We start from the raw sequence: 21,320 nt of genomic DNA, 5'->3' as shown, positions 1-21,320 counted from the left end.
TCCCGTGGCACAACTTGAGACTGTCCCCTTGTTCTCTTGCTGGTTGCCTGGGAGAAGAGACCAACTCCACCTGGCTACAACCTCCCTTCAGGTAGTTGCAGACAGCAATGAGGTCTGCCCTGAGCCTCCTCTTCTGCAGGCTGCACACCCCCAGCTCCCTCAGCCTCTCCTCAAAAGTGTTCTTTTGTTTATGTTCCAGTAACTTGATATGGTTAACCATTAGATTTACATCACTCTGCGTATTCTCAACACTAGTAAATATGAATGAATAATGAATATGAATAATGAATATGCAGTGGGAGATGGTGTCAAAAGCCACAGGGCAATCCAGACGTATTGTATCCACTGCCATCCCTTTAGCTATGTGACCAGATATTTAATCACAGTAAGGGTTTGTGTTTACCAAACATAATTTGCCCTTGATAAATCAGTGGTGAGTCTCCCTGATTACTTGCTTGGCTTTCACACAGCTAAGGGGAGGAGCTGTGAGCATTTTTTCATAGAGGTGTTGCTGACTGGATACAGACACTGCTTCTTGCCTCTTGAAAATGACCATGCATCAGTCAATTGGAGACTTTCTGCCATAACTGGTTTTTATAGGCAATAGAGCATGTCAGCTGTCTCTTAGCAACCTTGAGTGTAACCCATCTGGCTCTGTGGGTTTGAATACATCCAGAAGTTGCTGGCCCCCAGTCCTACTTACCTCTCTCTTTCTCAGATGCTACTGGTACAAGAAGAGGTTTAGGTGCAGGCTTTTCCCATGAATACTGAGTTGAGTCAGTGTTGAACACTAAAGCCTTTTCCATATCATCTGTGGCAAGGTTATCTTCCCCTTTGATTGATGGATGCATGTTTTCACTTCTTCATGATACTCCCACATTTCTTAAATTCCATGTTACCCTTATGTTTATTGGTAGTTTGAGCTCAGCTTTGGCCTTTCTGGTTTAGTGGAGGTGATGGGTGAAAACAAACCATGTCCACCAGTGAGTATTTGATTTAACAAACATTTATATGGATTTTTCAGGAGCTGCTGACTCTGAAGACAGCTCAGCCATCATGGCTCATTCTACTATTAATGTGGGATTTACTCTTCCTCAGTTACTAAGAGGTGCTAGAAGAATTTTTGCCACTCATTCTGCTTTGCTGCTGTTGAGGCACTCTGCTTTTTGTTACTGCACAGCCAACGGGTAGGTCGTCCACATACAAAAGCTTTTTGTTGTTGTTTTAAATAGAGGATCGTGATAATACTGTTAAAGCTGAGAACTATTACAGGCCTGTGAATACTTATTTAACTCCCAATTATATATTCATATTCTTAGCTAGATTTATGTCATCTGTAGTCTGGATACACTAGTAAATTGTTCTGGTAACAGAAATTCATATCAGGGAGGGACAGTAGCACAGCTGTCAAAATGACAATTGTCTTTCTTTGTGTTTTTGCTGCAGCACAATAAAATCAAAAAGGAAAATGGATCATCTAGAGAGGACAGCAAAGAATTTTCGCCAGGAGGTCAGTATTCTCTTCGTTAGTACAGAAGTTACTCATTGGGGGACATTTAAGGGAGAAAAAAATGGATAATTATCTGATTCTTAGGCTTCATTTTCTTTTCTACTGGGCTGTGTTACTTGTTTTTCTCACTTTTTGGATTTGCCTTGCAAAATAAGCTTTTTTTGGGGTCAAGGGTTGAAGTGAGTTATAAAAATTGTCTGTGCCACATGATAACTTGGACAAGGAATTTATTAGGATTCTGGGCCAGTATAGATTATACTAAGTAATGGAAGCACACTGATACCTATCATCTCAACATGGGCTTCTCAGATTTGTATGGATTTCTACAACTGAGGTTCAAATTCAAGATTAAAAGAGAGCACCCAGGAAGAAAAGGGACCTGGGGGTACTGATAGATAGTAGCTGAAGATAAGCCAGCAGTGTGCCCAGGTGGCCAAGAGAGCCAATGGCATGCTGGCCTGGATCAGGAACAGTGTGGCCAGCAGGACAAGGGAGGTTATTCTGCTCCTGTGCTCAGCACTGCTCAGGCCACACCTTGAGTGCTGTGTCCAGTCCTGGGCTCCTCAATTCAAGAAAGATGTTGAGATACTGGAATGTGTCCACAGGAGGGCGACAAAGCTGTGAGGGGCCTGGAGCACAGCCCTGTGAGGAGAGGCTGAGGGAGCTGGGGGTGTGCAGCCTGCAGAAGAGGAGGCTCAGGGCAGAGCTCATTGGTGTCTGCAGAATCATAGAATCAACCAGGTTGGAAGAGACCTCCAAGATCATCCAGTTTAACCTATCCCCCAGCCTTATCCAGTCAACCAGACCATGGCACTAAGTGCCTCATACAGTCTTTTCTTGAAGACCTCAAGGGACGGTGCCTCTACCACCTCCCTGGGCAGCCCATTCCAATGGGAAGGGAGGCTGTAGCCAGGTGGGGTTGGTCTCTTCTGCCAGGCAACCAGCACCAGAACAAGGGGACACAGTCTCAAGTTGTGCCAGGGGAGGTCTAGGCTGGATGTTAGGAGGAAGTTGTTGGCAGAGAGAGTGATTGGCATTGAAATGGGCTGCCCAGGGAGGTGGTGGAGTCGCCATCCCTGGGAGGTGTTCAAGAAAAGCCTGGCTGAGGCACTTAGTGCCATGGTCTGGTTGACTGGCTAGGGCTGGGTGCTAGGTTGGCCTGGATGATCTTGGAGGTTTCTTGCAACCAGGTTGATTCTATGATTCTATGGAGAATACTCTTTTATAATATAGGAGGTAAGATGAAAAGACTTTTTGAAGGGAGAGATGATAGACAGTTGCAAAAAGGGACTGTAGGTTGCATCCACTTTAATTCAGAAGTACAAGGAAGGCAGAGCATTGTTCTCCATCAAAATCCAGACCTGCTTATTCTGGATCTCAGTTGTATGCAATCAGCATTCTTTTTCATCATGTTCAGAGGTGAACATACTCTTGTAATTCACAGAGATGCTTCCTTTCTGCAGTCAAGTACAGTAGATGTTTTGAAATGCTTAAATGTCAAAAATGTTTCATTGATGAAATAATTCTGCAATTTTTCCTAGACCTTTCAGGAAATGTAGGGCAATTTTTTGACTGGCAGATCCCATCTTGAATGTCTAGGAACTGGGAAGCAGTGCCTGTTTTTAGTCCATTGTTTAGTTGGCTTCTCTGAGTCATGACAGGCTAGGCTAGCATGTGTCACACAGCAGGACAAGCTACATTCTGAAACACACAGATACTAATGTGCATATGCATGAATAATTACTTGCTTGTCTGCTGGATTCTTCCCCAGTTACAGTTGAGAATAAGCCACTGGCCAAGTGAATTCTTCTCAAAAGGCAGCTGGGAGGAGGGGACAGAAGGTAACCCCTAAACTGAAGGTTCATCACTTACAGGGTGTCGCTGGATGGGGTGAATGCAATGTTTTTTGCCTGTTACCAAAGCTGCCAGGGTGTGAGCCAGCTGTGGGAACCATGTGTCTCTGAGCTGCCTCACCTCCTCACACCTAATATCAGCTCTTCCTTGAGTCCAGGCTGGCTTTGCTTGTGGGTATAGAGTTGCTCAGGTGGTTCTGACTCATGCAAGATTAACTCAGGATGTGGAGAAAAGGAGCACAGAGACAAGCAGATGCACATTCTCACTTGCTTCATAATGTGGGACAAAAGTAGTGCATGTTTGCATTTTGCAACCATGTTTTTTAAGATCTTGGATATTTCTGATTGCTGGGGTTGTTTAACTTTTCAACATACCTGCTGAGTATGAGGAAATGGAGGTATTGGAAGCTCTGGGATGGTACAGAGAACTAAGGGCTAAGCAAAAGAAGCAAGGTAGGATAGGTAAAAAAGCATGGCTCATTTCTTGCTACCACAGATTCTCTGTATATTAAAAGATGCTGCTGCCTTTTTTTGTTCTAATGCTTGATTTATTCTTTGTTACTTTATTTTTGACCACTTCTTTATTTTAAAGTTTATTATAAATGTTCTGCTTGCTTGTAAGTTCATATAATTAGTAGTTGTTGGCTTGCCTCAGGCTGGCCTTGTAGCCAGTGAAAGACTCGGAGCTCTGCTGCCTTCGTGTGCATGCTGCACAATATTGCCTGTTGAAAAGCAGTAATGGGAAGAAGCAGGGCAAAAAAAAAGTGCCCAACACTTTCTTGAAACACAGCAGCAAAGTCTGGAGTCCTGTGGCCTCCTCCTCACTGTAGTCTTGCTCTGAAGTCGCTTGGATACTCTTATGATAGTCCAAAATACTGTTTGAATGTCTTTGATCACTGTTACTCAAATCTGACTTTTGTAATAGCTTTACAGCGATTAAGAATTAAATTCCCAGTGCTCTGTCAGCCAAAGAAATTAGGGAGTGTACTGAAGAGTAAGGAAGGGAATGAAGAATCATAGAATCAGCCAGGTTGGAAGAGGCCTCCAAGAAAATCCAGACCAACCTAGCATCCAGCCCTATCCTATCAAGTAGACCATGGAATCATAGAATCAACCAGCTTGGAAGAGACCTCTGAGATCATCCAGTCCAACCTAGCACCCAGCCCTAGCCAGTCAACCAGACCATGGCACTAAATGCCTCATCCAGATATTTCTTGAACACCTCCAGGGATGGTGACTCCACCACCTTCCTGGGCAGCCCATTCCAATGCCAATCACTCTCTCTGCCAACAACTTCCTCCTAATACCCAGCCTGTACTTCCCCTGCACAACTTGAGACTGTGTCCCCTTGTTCTGTTGCTGGTTGCCTGAGAGAGGAGACCAACCCCACCTGGCTACAGCCTCCCTTCAGGTAGTTGTAGACAGCAGTGAGGTCACCCCTGAGCCTCCTCTTCTGCAGGCTGCACACCCCCAGTTCCCTTAGCCTCTCCTCATAGGGTTTGTGTTCCAGGCCTTTCACCAGCAGAACTTAATGTCCATTTCCTGCCCTTAAGATTTCTCTCTCAGAACAACCATTTAAGTCATGTCAGACATTTCATCTGTTAATTTAGACTGATTGCATTCCTCATTTAGTATTGCCTGCTAAAGTGGAAAAGAAATGCATGCTACTTTGTTTTAAATTGCCAAATGTCCTGCTGCTTCATGGGACAGTGGACATGTTCAGATGTTGCTTTATGAATAAATCAGTTTCCAGCCATGTGTTTTAAATTAGGTCATAGTTGCTGAATGTTATTTAATTTCTATTTAAGCAGTTTGATCTGAATGAAATGAGAAATGGTAGAACTGTGGTGATGTTATTAGTATTTCCTAGTGTGGTAAAGGACATCAGCACTTTTCTAACCAGAGTGAAATCTGTATATTGGCCTGTGTACAAAGTGCCTGGGGCATTATTTCTTTTGTAGAGGGAAAAAGTTAATAATTATGATTCAGAAATACCTGAAGAGGAAGGGTGGGAAAGGGGAGGTGACAAAAATCCATGTTGCACTCATGGACATCAGTTTAAGTTGGGAACTCCTCTCCAATGGCCCTGTTGCAAAATACACTTTTGATGTAGAAAAGCATTCTTCTTTTTAATATGTTTTTAACCATCAGCTATGGTTCTTACATTCCCTTCCATCAGGATGCCAAACCAAAGGTATTCTCTTGACTAATGATGAATGCTTGTCTGGCAGTTTCCATATGCTCATAGTTTGCATATGTGATCAAATGAGTATGTGCCTAAAAGCAGTAACACAAAGCTAGTTGGTTTCCTTTCATTAGTACATAGTATTTCAGTGAAGCATTTAACTACTTAAATGAGATACAAATCCAGAAGTCTCCTTGGGACTTCAGTAGCAGCTGACCCTTTTATGAGTTTGCTTTGTCAGTCTTCATATCAGAAATCCTTTTACTTTATTGCCGGAAGATACAGGAGTGTTTGCCTGCTCTAGGTGTGGAAAAAAAGCATCTGAAAAGTGGTAACTAGCAATCACTTTTCTTTATAGAATCATAGAATCAACCAGGCTGGAAGAGACCTCCAAGTTCATCCAGGCCAACCTAGCACCCAGCCCTATCCAGTCAACCAGACCATGGCACTAAGTGCCTCAGCCAGGATTTGCTTGAACACCTCCAGGGACGGTGACTTCACCACCTCCCTGGGCAGCCCATTCCAATGCCAATCACTCTCTCTGGCAACAACTTCCTCCTAACATCCAGCCTAGACCTCCCCTGGCACAGCTTGAGACTGTGTCCCCTTGTTCTGTTGCTGGGTGCCTGGCAGCAGAGACCAACCCCACCTGTCTACAATGTCCTTTCAGGTAGTTGTAGAGAGCAATGAGGTCACCCCTGAGCCTCCTCTGCTGCAGGCTAAACAACCCCAGCTCCCTCAGCCTCTGCAACTGAAATAGAAGAAATTTGAACATAGTCTGAGAATAACCCTGACAAAAGGCAACCAGCAACAGAACAAGGCAACACAGTCTCAAGTTGTGCCAGGGGAGGTCTAAGCTGGATATTAGGAGGAGAGAGAGTGATTGGCATTGGAATGGGCTGCCCAGGGAGGTAGTGGAGTTGCCATCCCTGGAGGTGTTGAAGCAAAGCCTGGATGAGGCACTTAGTGCCATGGTCTGGTTGACTGGCTAGGGCTGGGTGCTAGGTTGGACTGGATGAGCTTGGAGGTCTCTTCCAACCTGGTTGAATTCTATGCAAAGTGGCAAATGTGGTGGACTCTAAGTAGAAAACTATTTCTGTATTCTTTATTCATTCTGTATTTTTCTGTCACTACTCTAGTGAAAAAAACATTGATAATCAGGTAATGAGGTTCTGCAGATAACAGCAGAGTGACAGATCTCTCATCCACAGACTCCTGAGTACTTTTGCTGCAAATGATCCCTACATAACACAATGGTTTGTTTTCCTTTTGTTAGGTCATTTCCAAAGCAAAAGTGTGTGGAATCACCAATGAATCTGAGACAGTCAAAAGACTTCGTCTGGCTATTGCAGATAAAGCTTTTACTTTCAAAGCAGGACAGTGGTAAGATCTTCTGGTGTTGGAGGGGAAAATTACTAGCAGAAAACCTCTATAACAACATGTTTTAACAAGACATCTAATACTTGAGCTTTGGAAAAATTGTTAGTTGCTGTAATGCAGTATTTTATCATTGGGTGCTCTGTCAAGTAGCTGATGTTTGGCAGATTTTTACAGGACACCTTATTAAATATGGTGATAGTATTGTTTAAAGGGGAAAGTCATATTCTTTAAGTGCTCAGTTTGAGTTTTTGGGTATTTTCCTCTGGTTTCTGTGTGTTGCACTGTTTCTTCAAGTATGCTGTGAATTGCACTGCACTTCATTCTGCAGCTCTCTTTACTGTCTTTCTGTACCAGTTAGTTTTACAGAGACTTCTGCTTTGCAGAGTGCTCAATTTTGGTTTATAATTAAATCAGAATTGCTTCCACTCTGAACATTGAGCCTCTGAGGTCAGATTAATAGATAAATTTAGATAGGCAAACTTGGACACAAAGTCTCAAGTTGTGCCAGAGGAGGGGTAGGCTGTATGTTAGGAGGAAGCTCTTCACAGAGAGAGTGAGTGACATTGGAATGGGCTGCCCAGGGAGGTGGTGGAGTCCCCATCCCTGGAGGTGTTGAAGCAAAGCCTGGCTGAGGCACTTAGTGCCATGGTGTAGTTGATTGGATAAGGCTGGCTGTTAGGTTGGACTGGATGATCTTGGAGGTGACTTCCAATCTGGTTGATTCTATGATTATTAAGCCTCTGAAATAATTGGCTGTTTGTTTAAGCAACTATACAGCTCTTTTTCCCATGGAAACAGTGAATTATCATGCTTGTCTTCCTTCCTTGTTAAAAATATTCCCACTTAAATCACTTTTTTTTTTGTCCCTCTTAGAAATGAATTATAAACTATGAGTAGCTACTTTTAACATGGAACATTTAAATGTTCTTCAAGTTTTTATTGGCCTAAGTCACCTGAAAGTGGTTTTGCTGGAATCAAAGTATAGCTGCTAGGGGATTAACAACACATGGTACTCATGTAATGTTAATATGCTGGCTTTTAAATTTAGAACCAGAACACAAGATGATGATTGCAATAATTTGTTTGTGGAGTAATTTGCTGCAGTTTTTGCACATGTACAGTGACTCATATTAAATTCTTGCTTGCCAATACTTGGGAAGTGCATTAACACTGCAAAAACGTTGCAGAAATTATCATGCTGAAAGCTTTAATTATAATTACTCTTTTTCATTTTCTTCTTCCTTGAAAGTATTTTAATGCTATTGTAAAGTATACAACAACTTCTCTATGCTTGTAACTATGAACTGTGGTTGTGTTTTTTTGATGAGCAGTACAAAACACCAGGCCACAATTTACTGAGGACAAAAGGCTAACTTGTTAGACTTTGCTATGTTAAGATGTTACAGCCCCAGGCTGTCAGTAAAACTTGTATGCATTTGTTGGAAAGTGTTGCCATTACCAAGCCCTTCAGAAACAAAAGTGAGTTTGTTTTTCAGGTGTGATGGCAGGCAGGGCTTTGGCTGAGTCCTGGTGCTGTTACCTGCTTTGATTTGCTAAAACTGCATTGAGCTGCATGTATGGCATAAATACTTCAAAGTATTCATGGGTTTACTGTTTCTGATATCAGGAGCAGTGTGGCCAGCAGGACAAGGGAGGTTATTCTGCCCCTGTACTCTGCACTGGTCAGGCCACACCTTGAGTGCTGTGTCCAGTTCTGGGCTCCCCAATTCAAGAGAGATGTTGAGGTGCTGGAAGGTGTCCAGAGAAGGGCAACGAAGCTGGTGAGGGCCCTGGAGCACAGCCCTGTGAGGAGAGGCTGAGGGAGCTGGGGGTGTTTAGCCTGGAGAAGAGAGGAGGCTCAGGGGTGACCTCATTGCTCTCTACAACTACCTGAAGGGAGGCTGTAGCCAGGTGGGGTTGGTCTCTTCTGCCAGGCAACCATCAAGAGAACAAGGGGACACAGTCTCAAGTTGTGCCAGGGGAGGTCTAGGCTGGATGTTAGGAGGAAGTTGTTGGCAGAGAGAGTGATTGGCATTGGAATGGGCTGCCCAGGGAGGTGGTGGAGTCGCCATCCCTGGAGGTGTTCAAGCAAAGCCTGGCTGAGTCACTTAGTGCCATGGTCTGGTTGATTGGCTAGGGCTGGGTGCTAGGTTGGATGATCTTGGAGGTCTCTTCCAACCTGGTTGATTCTATGATTGTATGAATTGCTAACTGTTGTATTCTTAAAGATTTTGTTTAGAGACCTTTTATGAGGAGGGAAATGAAAACCCACCAGAATATCTCTGTTCTGCATTGTTATGCACCTCTCCTTGTGGATTTATGTTGTCTGTTGGTAGGGTAGGATCTCTTTCTGTGCTTTGTTGTTTTTTTTCCTTAGAACTACTCTTTTGGTCACCCCGACACAGCATTTCTTCAGGAGATCTCTTCCTACACAGAGCTAAGATGAGAGAAGCTATCAGAAATACAAGCTAGTCCACTGTCACACAGTAGTACTGTGCCTTGGAATCTTGCACAGTTGAACAGTAGGGAGAGTCACACAGCATACTGTGCCTTGGTGTCTTGCACACTTGTACAGTGGGGAGAGTCACACAGCATACTGTGCCTTGGAATCTTGCACACTTGTACACTTGGGAGAGTCACACAGCATACTGTGCCTTGGTGTCTTGCACACTTATACAATTGGGAGAGAAGTGCAAATACAGGAAGAAACAAATGCCAAATTGGTACTTCAGAAGGGTAAAAGCAGAGCTTGATTTCAGTATTACAGCAGTATTTGGGTTTGTATGTATGTTTCCCCATCTGGCATGAATAGTTTCTCTTATGTGTTCTGACTTGAATGTAAATTGTTACTTTACAGCATCAATGTAATCCCTCTCCCCCCTTTCTTTTCTTATTTTGGGCAGTTTAAGTAGTAAGATGATTTTCCACCAGAGGGTAGTAAAGAGCTTTAGTAGCATCATGAGATGTTCTTCGATATAAGTGCTGCAATACAGGAGTCCTTTCTGATGGATCCTTACTGCCAGGAAGGCTGAATTTGGTGGTCAGTGAGGCTGCAGAAGCTGAGGACAGCAAAATAAACCTTCTTACTGACAGTTGCATGTCTTCATACACTGTAATGGTTTGGGTGTTCCCTGCCCCCCAAACTTTGGACAGTCACCCAGACTAGACTCAGTCGAGTTGGGAATTGAATGAATGAAGCTTTATATTTACAGCTTAGCACAATATCCAAGCAGATATTCACAATATCTACAGCTATAGGCAGAAATATACAAGTTAAAAGGTAATACAGAAACACAGCAGCCCTCCCAGAAACCTGAGTGCCCAGGAGGGGCTCCCAACCACCCTTCCACCTTCTCACACCCCTCTGCCTTACCCCAGACTTTGCCTTATGTTCAAGGTAAGTTGGAGGGTCAGCTGGGGGTGGGGGTTAGGAAGCAGAAGGATTAGTCAGGCAGCAAGTTAGGTTAGAGGGAGAAGTTCAGCACAAAAAGCACCTCCTCTATCTGTGTTTGTGTTCTTGTACATCTCAGCAACCCCAGCAGTGCAGTACCCCTCACCACTGCTTCCTTTTCACAGCCTGTAATCTAACTCTTCTCACCAAAACATCCCAGCTAGGCTCAAACTAGCACATCCACCATCAAAAGTTTATTAGCATCAAGTTAAAAGTTACACCACTGTAGTACTGCACATCTCACACTTGGTGCATTTTCCAAGAGAGAGGTTGTTTTTCTGTGATGGGTGAAGCTTTGTGGGGCATGAGCTGGCAAAGATTTTTTTTTCCCTTTAAAAAGTAGTTCTTTCCTCCCTCAAAACTTGCAATCTCCATGAAGAACACAGCCCAGCCTTGCTGTGTAAAGAAAATAACTGCCTCGTGGCATTGAGTCTGTATTTCTTGTTGTATTCTCCTCTAATACTGAGCCAGCAGAGCTCAGGCTTGAATGGAACAATGATCTCTACACTTGGCCTTGCTGACCAGTGTAGTGGAGCTGCACTGTTAGTTTTAAGCATGAGTTTTCTTTAGGAATACAAAAGGTTTCTTGTGTGGTGTGGAAAGATCTATGCAATGCAGAGGAGTTTAAGTGTTGAATCATAAACTGACTTCTAGCTTTCTGATACTGTGTTCAGTTCTGGGCCCCCCAGTTTAGGAGGGACATTGAGATGCTTGAGCGTGTCCAGAGAAGGGCAACGAGGCTGGGGAGAGGCCTTGAGCACAGCCCTACGAGGAGAGGCTGAGGGAGCTGGGATTGGTTAGCCTGGAGAAGAGGAGGCTCAGGGGAGACCTTATTGCTGTCTACAACTACCTGAGGGGTGGCCAGGGGGAGGTTGCTCTCTTCTCTCAGGTGGCCAGCACCAGAACAAGAGGACACAGCCTCAAGCTACGCCAGGGGAAGTTTAGGCTGGAGGTGAGGAGAAAGTTCTTCCCTGAGAGAGTCATTGGACACTGGAATGGGCTGCCCGGGGAGGTGGTGGAGTCGCCGTCCCTGGAGCTGTTCAAGGCAGGATTGGACGTGGCACTTGGTGCCATGGTCTGGCCTTGAGCTCTGTGGTAAAGGGTTGGACTTGATGATCTGTGAGGTCTCTTCCAACCTTGGTGATACTGTGATACTGTGAATATCAAAGACAGAGCACTGAATTACAGCTGGCATGTCGCAGTGGCTTGCCTTCCAAGCTCTCATTACTGGAGTTGCAGAAGCTTAGCTGTATGTTACCTTCTGATCTGTGGAAATCCACGAGTGTTGTGCTTTAACTGTTAAAAATCCCTGTAGTGATTTCTCACAGTTCAATTCCCTGCCAGCTGGGGAGAGCTCGCTGCCACCAGAGGCCACTGCGGCTCAGTAACTCGCGCGCTGCTGCTTCTGGAAATGGATTTTCTGCCTGAGACGTCTTTCACTGAGTGTGGTCTTAACTTCAGCTGTTTCATCATCCCAGAAAAGAAAGTGCTTAACTGTTTCCCTAAAATTGGTTTACAGATCTTCTTATTGTCTGAAAATTGAAGAGCCAGTCAAAAGAACCTAAAAAAGTTGAATTTAAGCCACCCCATCAAACCATGCTGTGTTTTTGTTTTAATGCATACAGGATCACAGGATATTAGAGGTTGGAAGGGACCCAAGGAGAGCCAGAGCAGGACAATACTACCTAACACAGTTCACAGAGGAACACATCCAGACAGGCCTTGAAATGCTCCAGAGAAGGAGACACACATAATGCTGGAGTTCTGCTCTTTTGTAAGGTCATAGAATCTACCAGGTTGGAAGAGACCTCCAAGATCATCCAGGCCAACCTAGCACCCAGCCCTAGCCAATCAACCAGACCATGGCACTAAGTGCCTCAGCCAGGCTTTGCTTCAACACCTCCAGGCTCAGTGACTCCACCACCTCGCTGGGCAGCCCATTCCAATGCCAATCACTCTCTCTGCCAGGAACTTCCTAACAACATCCATCCTAGACCTCCCCTGGCACAACTTGAGACTGTGTCCCCTTGTTCTGTTGCTGGTTGCCTGGCAGAGGAGACCAACCCCACCTGACTACAGCCTCCCTTCAGGTAGTTGTAGAGAGCAATAAGGTCACCCCTGAGCCTCCTCCTCTCCAGGCTAAACACCTTCTGGTCCCTCAACCTCTCCTCACAAGGCTGTGTTCCAGGCCCCTCACCAGCTTTGTTGCCCTTCTCTGGACACATTCCAGCACCTCAACATCTCTCTTGAATTGAGGAGCCCAGAACTGGACACAGCACTCAAGCTGTGGTCTGACCAGTGCTGAGTACAGGGGCAGAATAACCTCCCTTGTCCTACTGGCCACACTGTTCCTGATCCTGGCCAGGATGCCATTGGCTCTCTTGGCCACCTGGGCACACTGTTGGCTCATGTTCAGCTACTATCTCCCAGCACCCCTAGGTCTCTCTCTGCCTGGCTGCTCTCCAGCCACTCTGTTCCCAGCCTGTAGTGCTGCTTGGGGTTGCTGTGGCCAAAGTGTAGAACCCTGCACTTATCCTTGTTCATATTATCCCACTGCCCTCTGTCCACCCATCCAGCCTGGCCAGGTCCTTCTGCAGGGCTCTCCTACCCTCCAGCAGCTCCACACCTGCTCCAGGCTTGGTGTCATCTGCAAACTTCTGCAGATGTGGCGTTCAGTGCAGACTGGTTTGAAAAGGTGCTGGTTCAGCAGAGGTGGTGACATGTTTGTAGGTGACAGTAACTCTAAGGGAATGGGATTACTTGAAGGCCTTTTCTGAAGAAGCCATGTCATGCAAGTGAGGACTTCTTTGTAAAGGAAGGGTAATTAAAGCAAATCAGCTGGTTTGTTTCGGTCCTTGTTTGGAGTTGCTTGCCTTTTGACAAACTCTGATTGCTGGTCTGGTTTTAGGGTTGATTTCTTTATTCCTGGACTGTCTGTAGTTGGGGGATTCTCAATATGTTCAAGCCCTGGCCTGCTGGAACGAGAAGGAGTATTGGAGCTGGCAGTGAAGCACACTGATCATCCTCCTGCTCACTGGATTCACACAGAGGTAAACAGCATTAACTCTGAGGGAAACTTCCTTACTGTAAGGCTCCCAGAGCACTGGCACAGGCTCCCCAGAGAGGTAGTGGAGTCTCCTTCTCTGGAGACTTTCAAGGCCTGTCTGGATGCATTCCTGTGTAACCTTAGCTAGATTGTATGGTCCTGCTGTGGCAGGGGGATTGGACTGGATGATCTCCTTGGGTCCCTTCCAACCCCTGACGTCCTGAGAGCCTGTGATTTGGCTTTTTTCTTCTGGTTTTAGTTTTTGGGAGTGTGGAGGAGACAACATGTGTGATTTCAGAGCACTTTTTGCTAGTGACTGTGAAACTGTTCTGCCATTTTTAATACCACATAAACCCTTTTGTTGAGTAAGGCACCAAATCTGAATGTGTGTGGTAATATGATTATTGTCATTTTTTGACTCCACTTGTGCTTGGTGATTGGCAGTGATGCTGTAATTAGTGCAAAGGTCCTCACTGCTTTGAAATGAATGAACTGAAAAAAGGTGAAAAATCTGTCTTCTAACTTGTGTGCTCTAGAACAGGCTCTGCCAGATCTGGTTGTGGTGGTTTGGGTGTTACCTGCCCCCCAACACGTTGGAAAATCACCCAGACTGGACTCGGCCCATCTGGGAATTGAATGAAGCTTTATAGTTACAGCTTAGCACAATGGACAAGCAGATAGTTACAACAGATACAGAAACAGACAAGTTAAAGGTAGTACAGAAACACAGCAGCCCTCCCAGAAACCTGAGTCCCCAGGAGGGGCTCCCAACCACCCTTCCACCTTCTCCCCACCCCTCCATCTTACCCCAGACTTTGCCTTATGCTCAAAGCAGTTTGGAGGGTCAGCCAGGAGGGTTAGGAAAGCAGAAGGATTAGTCAGGCAGCAAGTTAGGTTAGGGAGAGGAGTTCCTGCAGCCCCAAGAGACAGAGAGTGACTCCCTTATCTCTATTTATGTTCTTGTCCTCATAGATCTCAGCAAGCCTATGAGTGCAGTAGCCATCAGCATTGTTTCCTCTTCACAGCCTGTAATCTAATTCTTCTCACCAAAACATCCCAGCTAGGCTCAAACTAGCACATGGTAACAATGCTGGCCATTTCTACAGATACTAACTGGGAATCCTGTGCATTTAGACTATTAATGGGGAGCAAAGGAAGAGATTTAGACCATTTTGTTCTGAAATGGCAAAGCAACAGAATACTTGAGAATTCCTATAGAAAATATGCAAGTTTTAGAACACTGGCATAACCCAAGGCTTGATTTGTGCAGTGCTGAAAGTGAAGTCTGCTGGCCTCTTTGCAGTGTTTTGTTCATTAGTTTGCTCCATTTATTTGGGACTCTTCAGTCTGGAGAAGAGAAAGCTTCAAGGAGACCTTACAGTGGCCTTCCAGTATCTGAAGGGGGATACAGGAAAGCTGGGGAGGGCTATTGACAAGGTCTTGTAATGACAGGACAAGGGGGAATGGGTTTAAACTGGCAGAGGGGAGAGTCAAACTAGATGTTAGGAAGAAGTTCTTTGCAGTGAGGGTGGTGAGACACTGGCACAGGTTGCCCAGGGAGGTTGTGGCTGCTCCCTCCCTGGAGTTGTTCAAGGCCAGGCTGGATGAGGCCTTGAGTGACCTGTTCTAGTGGGAGGTGTCCCTGCTTATGGCAGGGGGTTGGAACTGGATGATCCTTGAGGTCCCTTCCAACCTAAACCATTCTGTGATTCTAGTCATAGTCAGAAGAGTCCTATTGCTGCTGCTGCTGTTTCACAGATGGTCTGTCCTGTCAACTTTTGTTCTTTTCACAACCCTCTTTGACCTGTCCTATATACTGCTCTTTGCTTGGCATCTGTGTTTGGTAAATGTGGCTGCAGAGTTCAAGTTGAGAGGTTATTCTACATTTCCAAGTGCTGCACTTTTGTTCAGTGGCCACAAGAGTTACAGTTGCTCCCTCCCTGGAGGTGGTCAGGGCCAGGTTGGATGAGACCTGTTCTAGTGGGAGGTGTCCCTGCCTATGGCAGGGGGTTGGAACTGGATGATCCTTGAGGTCCCTTCCAACCTAAACCATTCTGTGATCCTAAGATTGATGCAGATTTACTGGAGTTGAGAATATGCAGGGATGTAGATCTAATGGTTAACCATAGCAAGTTACTGGAACATAAACAAAAGAACACTTTTGAGGGGAGGCTGAGGGAGCTGGGGGTAAGCAGCCTGCAGAAGAGGCTCAGGGCAGAGCTCATTGCTGTCTGCAACTACCTGAAGGGAGGCTGTAGCCAGGTGGGGTTGGGCTCTTCTCTCAGGCAACCAGCAACAGAACAAGGGGACACAGTCTCAAGTTGTGCCAGGGGAGGTCTAGGCTGGATGTTAGGAAGAAGTTCTTCGCAGGGAGAGTGATTGGCATTGGAATGGGCTGCCCAGGGAGGTGGTGGAGTCACTGTCCCTGGAGGTGTTCAAGCAAAGCCTGGATGAGGCACTTAGTGCCATGGTCTGGCTGATTGTCTAGGGCTGGGTGCTAGGTTGGCCTGGCTGATCTTGGAGGTCTCTTCCACCCTGGTTGGTTCTGTGATTCTATGTAGTGTGTGTGCCTGCAGCCTGAAGAGGGTGGGCAGGTGTTTGGTCTGGCTTTTCAAGAATGTGAAGGCCTAACTTCATAACTGCCTGTCCCTGAAGACTCTCTAAGGATTTGTGATGTCATCAACCAGTTTGCTGTTGCTGAATTTTCTAGTTGAGCTCATGGGAAGATCTTTAGTTAGTGGATAAGCCAGCTCAAACCTGATGCTGTGGAGACCTCTTCAGGGTATGCATGGTCTCCTCTGGCGAAGATAAAAGTGGCAACCTAGAGTTTGAAAAGGTTTATATATGGTGAAAGAACTCTGGTGCTTACTTGTTCAACGGTTACTTGTAAAGGAAGTCAGTGTCTGAGGGTGGAAGATGCTATTGCAATAGTCAGTGCTCCTCTACTCACTGTACTGTTTGGAGGTGTTTATTCTTTCATATTACTGTTTGTTAAATCATTCTGAGTTCCTTCTACCACCTCACAGCAGGGCCTGGGCTGGGTTTGGGTAGCAGTGACCTCACAGCAGGGGCTGGGCTGGGTTTGGGTAGCAGTGAGCTCACAGCAGCACCTGGGCTGGGTTTGGGTAGCAGTGACCTCACAGCAGCACCTGGGCTGGGTTTGGGTAGCAGTGACCTCACAGCAGGGGCTGGGCTGGGTTTGGGTAGCAGTGACCTCACAGCAGGGGCTGGGCTGGGTTTGGGTAGCAGTGAGCTCACAGCAGCACCTGGGCTGGGTTTGGGTAGCAGTGACCTCACAGCAGCACCTGGGCTGGGTTTGGGTAGCAGTGACCTCACAGCAGCACCTGGGCTGGGTTTGGGTAGCAGTGACCTCACAGCAGCACCTGGGCTGGGTTTGGGTAGCAGTGACCTCACACTTCACATGGGCTGGGTTTGGGTAGCAGTTACCTCACAGCAGCACCTGGGCTGGGTTTGGGTAGCAGTGACCTCACACTTCACCTGGGGTTTTCACAACCACACACTGCTCTTAAAGAACCTGCATGAATCATTCCTCTTCCAGCTGTTAAGGAGCTGGCAAGGGGGAGTCACCATCCTGCCTTACCAGAGGACTGAAACTTCTGAGAGCAGAACTAGACCCCTAGAGACACTGAAGCAGTTTGAAACTGCATTTCTGTTCAAGGACTCAGCTTTCCCTCGTTGGTCAGTTAAAATAATCACAGCCCAGTGAGTCTGATTGTTGCAACTTTTGCTTTTAGTTTTGAATCTAAGTATCTTCTTTTCCATCCTAGTGTACTCTTGACTCAGAAGTGGCTCTTCGAGTGGGAGGTGATTTCTTCTTTGATCCTCAGCCTGGTGACTCCCCTGTAAAACTAGTGCTGATAGCAGGGGGTGTTGGAATTAACCCATTGTTTTCTATACTGCTGCATATAGCAGATCTTCATGGATACCAAGAGGGTAAAGGAAATGGATACAAAGTGGGCACAGTGAAGCTGTACTACAGTGCAAAAAAGACAAGTGAACTCTTATTTAAGGTAAGTAAGTTCTTTACCAAACAGGTCTCAGACAGGCAGCTGTTAGTGTTGCTAAATTCCAGGCAGTCCCTCAATGTAAGACGCTCTGCAAACAGGCAGAAGTCACTCCCTGCCTCAAAGCCTATGTGTGTTTTGTTAATGACTTAAGCCAGTGTGCAAACTAGGGTAGTTACTGGACTTCACTGAGCAGTCAGAGAGCCCTAACTCTGTGCATCCTCCTGTCACCTCATCAAGGCATGGTAGCAGAATAAAGCCTGTATGTAGCATACAGCATGTGTATATACACACCAACAGGATTGCATAGTGCTGCTGGCTCTAACCCTGTAACCACACAGGCTCATTATAGGTTGGCTTGAATTCACAGTATCACCAAGGTTGGAAGAGACCTCATAGATCATCAAGTCCAACCCTTTACCACAGAGCTCAAGGCCAGACCATGGCACCAAGTGCCACATCCAAGCCTGCCTTGAACAGCTCCAGGGACAGCGACTCCACCACCTCCCCGGGCAGCCCATTCCAGTGTCCAATGACTCTCTCAGTGAAGAACTTTCTCCTCACCTCCAGCCTAAATTTCCCCTGACATAGCTTGAAGCTGTGTCCTCTTGTTCTGGTGCTGTCCGCCTGAGAGAAGAGAGCAACCTCCTCCTGGCCACGACCACCCCTCAGGTAGTTGTAGACAGCAATAAGGTCTCCCCTGAGCCTCCTCTTCTCCAGGCTGACCAATCCCAGCTCCCTCAGCCTCTCCTCGTAGGGCTGTGCTCAAGGCCTCTCCCCAGCCTCGTTGCCCTTCTCTGGACATGCTCAAGCATCTCAATGTCCCTCCTAAACTGGGGGGCCCAGAACTGAACACAGCACTCAAGGTGTGGTCTAACCAGTGCAGAGTACAGGGGCAGAATGACCTCCCTGCTCCTGCTGACCACACCATTGCTGATGCAGGCCAGGATGCCACTGGCTCTCTTAGTAGGAGCAATGATATCCAAAAGAGATACTTACAAAATAATAGGGGATCTTTAGTGATAAAGCATTAGTTAGGATTTGGTACTAGTGTAAGAACAAAGAGTTTACAACCACTTGTAAAATTGCTTGTATAGGTCTTCAGCACCACTTGCATAGCAGTTAAAGATCCCTTGTCACACTCAGCCCTTAAGGGCCACCAGTGATAACATTCTAGGGTCAAATGAGCACAGTTTCCGTAGAGAAGCATCCCTAATGATGTAGGTTTCTCTGAGGTATTGAAAGCTTCTGCTTGGAAGATAAAGGTGAAAAGCTGTTGTGAGTCCATAAACTCTGGGTAGGATCCATCACTACCTTTTTCTTCTGTACTTCTACCATATTTTTAGATAGGGAAATGTTTGCTTTCCTTAAAAAGCCATTCGTGTGCTGCTAGAAGCAGAGTGATAAACTGAAACCTATCTGCCCTTTCATTTGGCCAGCTCCAGGCCTCTCAGTCTGCTCTAATCATAGAGTGTTTTTCAGTGCAGGAGCTGGCATTTCTTGAGTGTCACTGCAGAAGTGAAGGACTTCAGAAGGAGTTTCCAGAGCCCATTTCCAGCAGTGAAAATCCCCAATAGCGCAGAGTCTAGACAGTAACTAAAACTTAGTTTCAGAGCTAACTACCTGATGATTGTCTGATGATTTGAACTGAAGCTGATGGAATTTTGGTGTTAAGTTTGTGATTTAGGGAGCTGAATGTTAGAGTTTGGTAAAAATAGCATTAGAATCACAGAATGCTTTGGGTTGGAAGGGGCCTCCAAAGGCCCTCTAGTCCATGTCCCTGCTGACTGCAGGGGAGCTGGACTAGATGACTTCTAGAGGTCCCTTCTGGCCCAGACCATTCTATGATTCTACAGTTCTCCAACCCCCGCCCTGCAGTGAGCAGAACATCCTCCAGTAGATTACACTGTAGATGGTTTTCCTTGGAGAACACCAGAGAACAAAGAGTGTAGCAATCTTACTAGATAAAGCAGACAAGACTCAAAAAGTTCCTGACAAAGGGTAAATACAATACTGTGGGTTGGGGTTTTAGCTGGAAAACCCACATGCAGGAGAAGGAAATCATAGAATCAACCAGGTTGGAAGAGACCTCCAAGATCATCCAGGCCAACCTGTCCCCCAGCCCTATCCAGTCAACTAGACCATGGCACTAAGTGCCTCATCCAAGCTTTGCTTGAAGACCTCCAGGGACGGTGCCTCCACCACCTCCCTGGGCAGCCCATTCCAATGCCAATCACTCTCTCTGTGAAGAACTTCCTCCTAATGAGAAGTTATATGGGAAAGAAATCAGGAAAGGACTTAACTGGTTCTTAGGTCCAGATCTAATAAAGTGCAGCCCACTGTGAAAAAGAAGAGCACTAAATGGGGCTGGAGCATACTCACACTCCAGGTATGGAACCCCTGTGTGTGTGGCAGGTCAGCCCTGTGAAATCAGCCCATCAAGGTCTCAGTGCTGACCTGAGCCTCAGTACTCAGCAGTCATTAGTGGGAGTCTGCATGCATCTGCTGTGATGTAATGGCCTGTGGTCTGTTTGGCATTGCAGAAAAACATTCTTGGTTTGATGAATGCCTTTCCTGGGAAGATCCTGTGCCGTTTCCACGTCACCCAGCAGAGTGCACAGGTCTGCAAAGAACTTCAGCCACATGTTACAGGTAAATTCAGCAGTGCACACAGATGATGCTCAAGGTCTGAGTTTGATTACAACCCAGAGGATGAAGTTACAGGCATGATTTAACATGTAAAGGTTCAAAATGAGATGTGAATTAAACCCTGTATAATTTCACTGCACGTATTGTGCTTTGAGGGGGGGGTGGGTAAACAATCCCTTCACGGTTTTTGTTTTGTTGGTTTAATTTCTAATAAACCTCCTTTCTTAAATCTGAAATTCATTGTGGTACTTCCCACTCCAGACTTTATCACAGAAACTACTAAGCAAAACATTTACTCTGCTGAAGGTGGAATTGCCGAAGGATAAGCTGACTTATCAGACATACTTCCACCAGAGTTGTTCTCTCCTGTATTGGTCTTAGAGATAATTACCTTTTTCATCTGAACTGTGGAATTTTTAGTTACATGCAAGCCATGTTCAACAACCAATATCCTGTGCATTCCAGTGGAATCTAAATCCCCAAACAACAACTGGGTTTGGAGGCCTCGAATCTTGATACCTATTATAGAATGATAGAAGGAACCACAAGGATCAGCCAGTTCCAACCCCCCTGCCATACCCAGGGACACCTTACCCTAGAGCAGGCTGGCCACAGCTTCATCCAGCCTGGCCTTAAACACCTCCAGCCTTGGGGCCTCAACCACCTCCCTGGACAACCCATTCCAGGCTCTCACCACTCTCATGGTGAAGACCTTAAGCAGGCCTAGCATTTTTAAGAAAGGGGCATTTGGAATAGCTCTAAGCAGTCATTCTTCTTGAAATTACTTCACCATTAACATTTCTGTTCTATTTCCTCCTTTTTTTATTTGTCAGAGGGAAGAATATCTGAAAAGGATCTAGCAAAACATGTATCTAAGGATACTCTATGGTACATCTGCGGCCCACCTCCAATGATAGAATCTATATCCAACCTCCTCTCCAGCATTGGTGTTCCTAGAAAGTCTGTCTTCTTTGAGAAGTGGTGGTAGTGGCACCTGCTGAACAGAATACACTGGAAACAAATCATACTCTGCCTTATTTTGATAAGCTGAAATGTCCAGAACTAGACTATGAATTATTTGAGGGTTTTACATGCAGATCTCTTCAGTCATGATGGTGTTCCTTTAATTTAACTCTAATGAATCCATAATACAGTGCTGCTGCTGCTTTTTTTTGGGGGGAGGGGGAAGTGATTTTATATTAAAGAGATTAACTGCTCTGA

General features: G+C 45.8%; 1 protein-coding gene across 5 annotated transcripts in view; it reads left to right on the top strand.

The window, feature by feature from the left end:
* OXNAD1 (oxidoreductase NAD binding domain containing 1) overlaps positions 1-21,320 on the top strand; it is a 27,522-nt gene extending 6,202 nt beyond the window's left edge. For 3 of the 5 annotated variants that reach the window (XM_064167214.1, XM_064167212.1, XM_064167215.1), the window contains exons 2-8: positions 1,025-1,187; positions 1,447-1,510; positions 6,825-6,931; positions 13,288-13,429; positions 17,214-17,456; positions 19,994-20,102; positions 20,933-21,320. In XM_064167214.1, the coding sequence (XP_064023284.1) occupies positions 1,057-1,187; positions 1,447-1,510; positions 6,825-6,931; positions 13,288-13,429; positions 17,214-17,456; positions 19,994-20,102; positions 20,933-21,087 (951 nt within the window). In that variant the 5' untranslated portion in view covers positions 1,025-1,056 and the 3' untranslated portion in view covers positions 21,088-21,320. The remainder of the gene's footprint in view (positions 1-1,024; positions 1,188-1,446; positions 1,511-6,824; positions 6,932-13,287; positions 13,430-17,213; positions 17,457-19,993; positions 20,103-20,932) is intronic. The other 2 variants (XM_064167217.1, XM_064167216.1) reach the window with 2 other exon arrangements.

This window comes from Pogoniulus pusillus, chromosome 28, assembly GCF_015220805.1.
Source record: "Pogoniulus pusillus isolate bPogPus1 chromosome 28, bPogPus1.pri, whole genome shotgun sequence".
Classification (NCBI taxonomy): domain Eukaryota; kingdom Metazoa; phylum Chordata; class Aves; order Piciformes; family Lybiidae; genus Pogoniulus; species Pogoniulus pusillus.
This window is presented reverse-complemented; position numbering and strand designations above follow the sequence as displayed.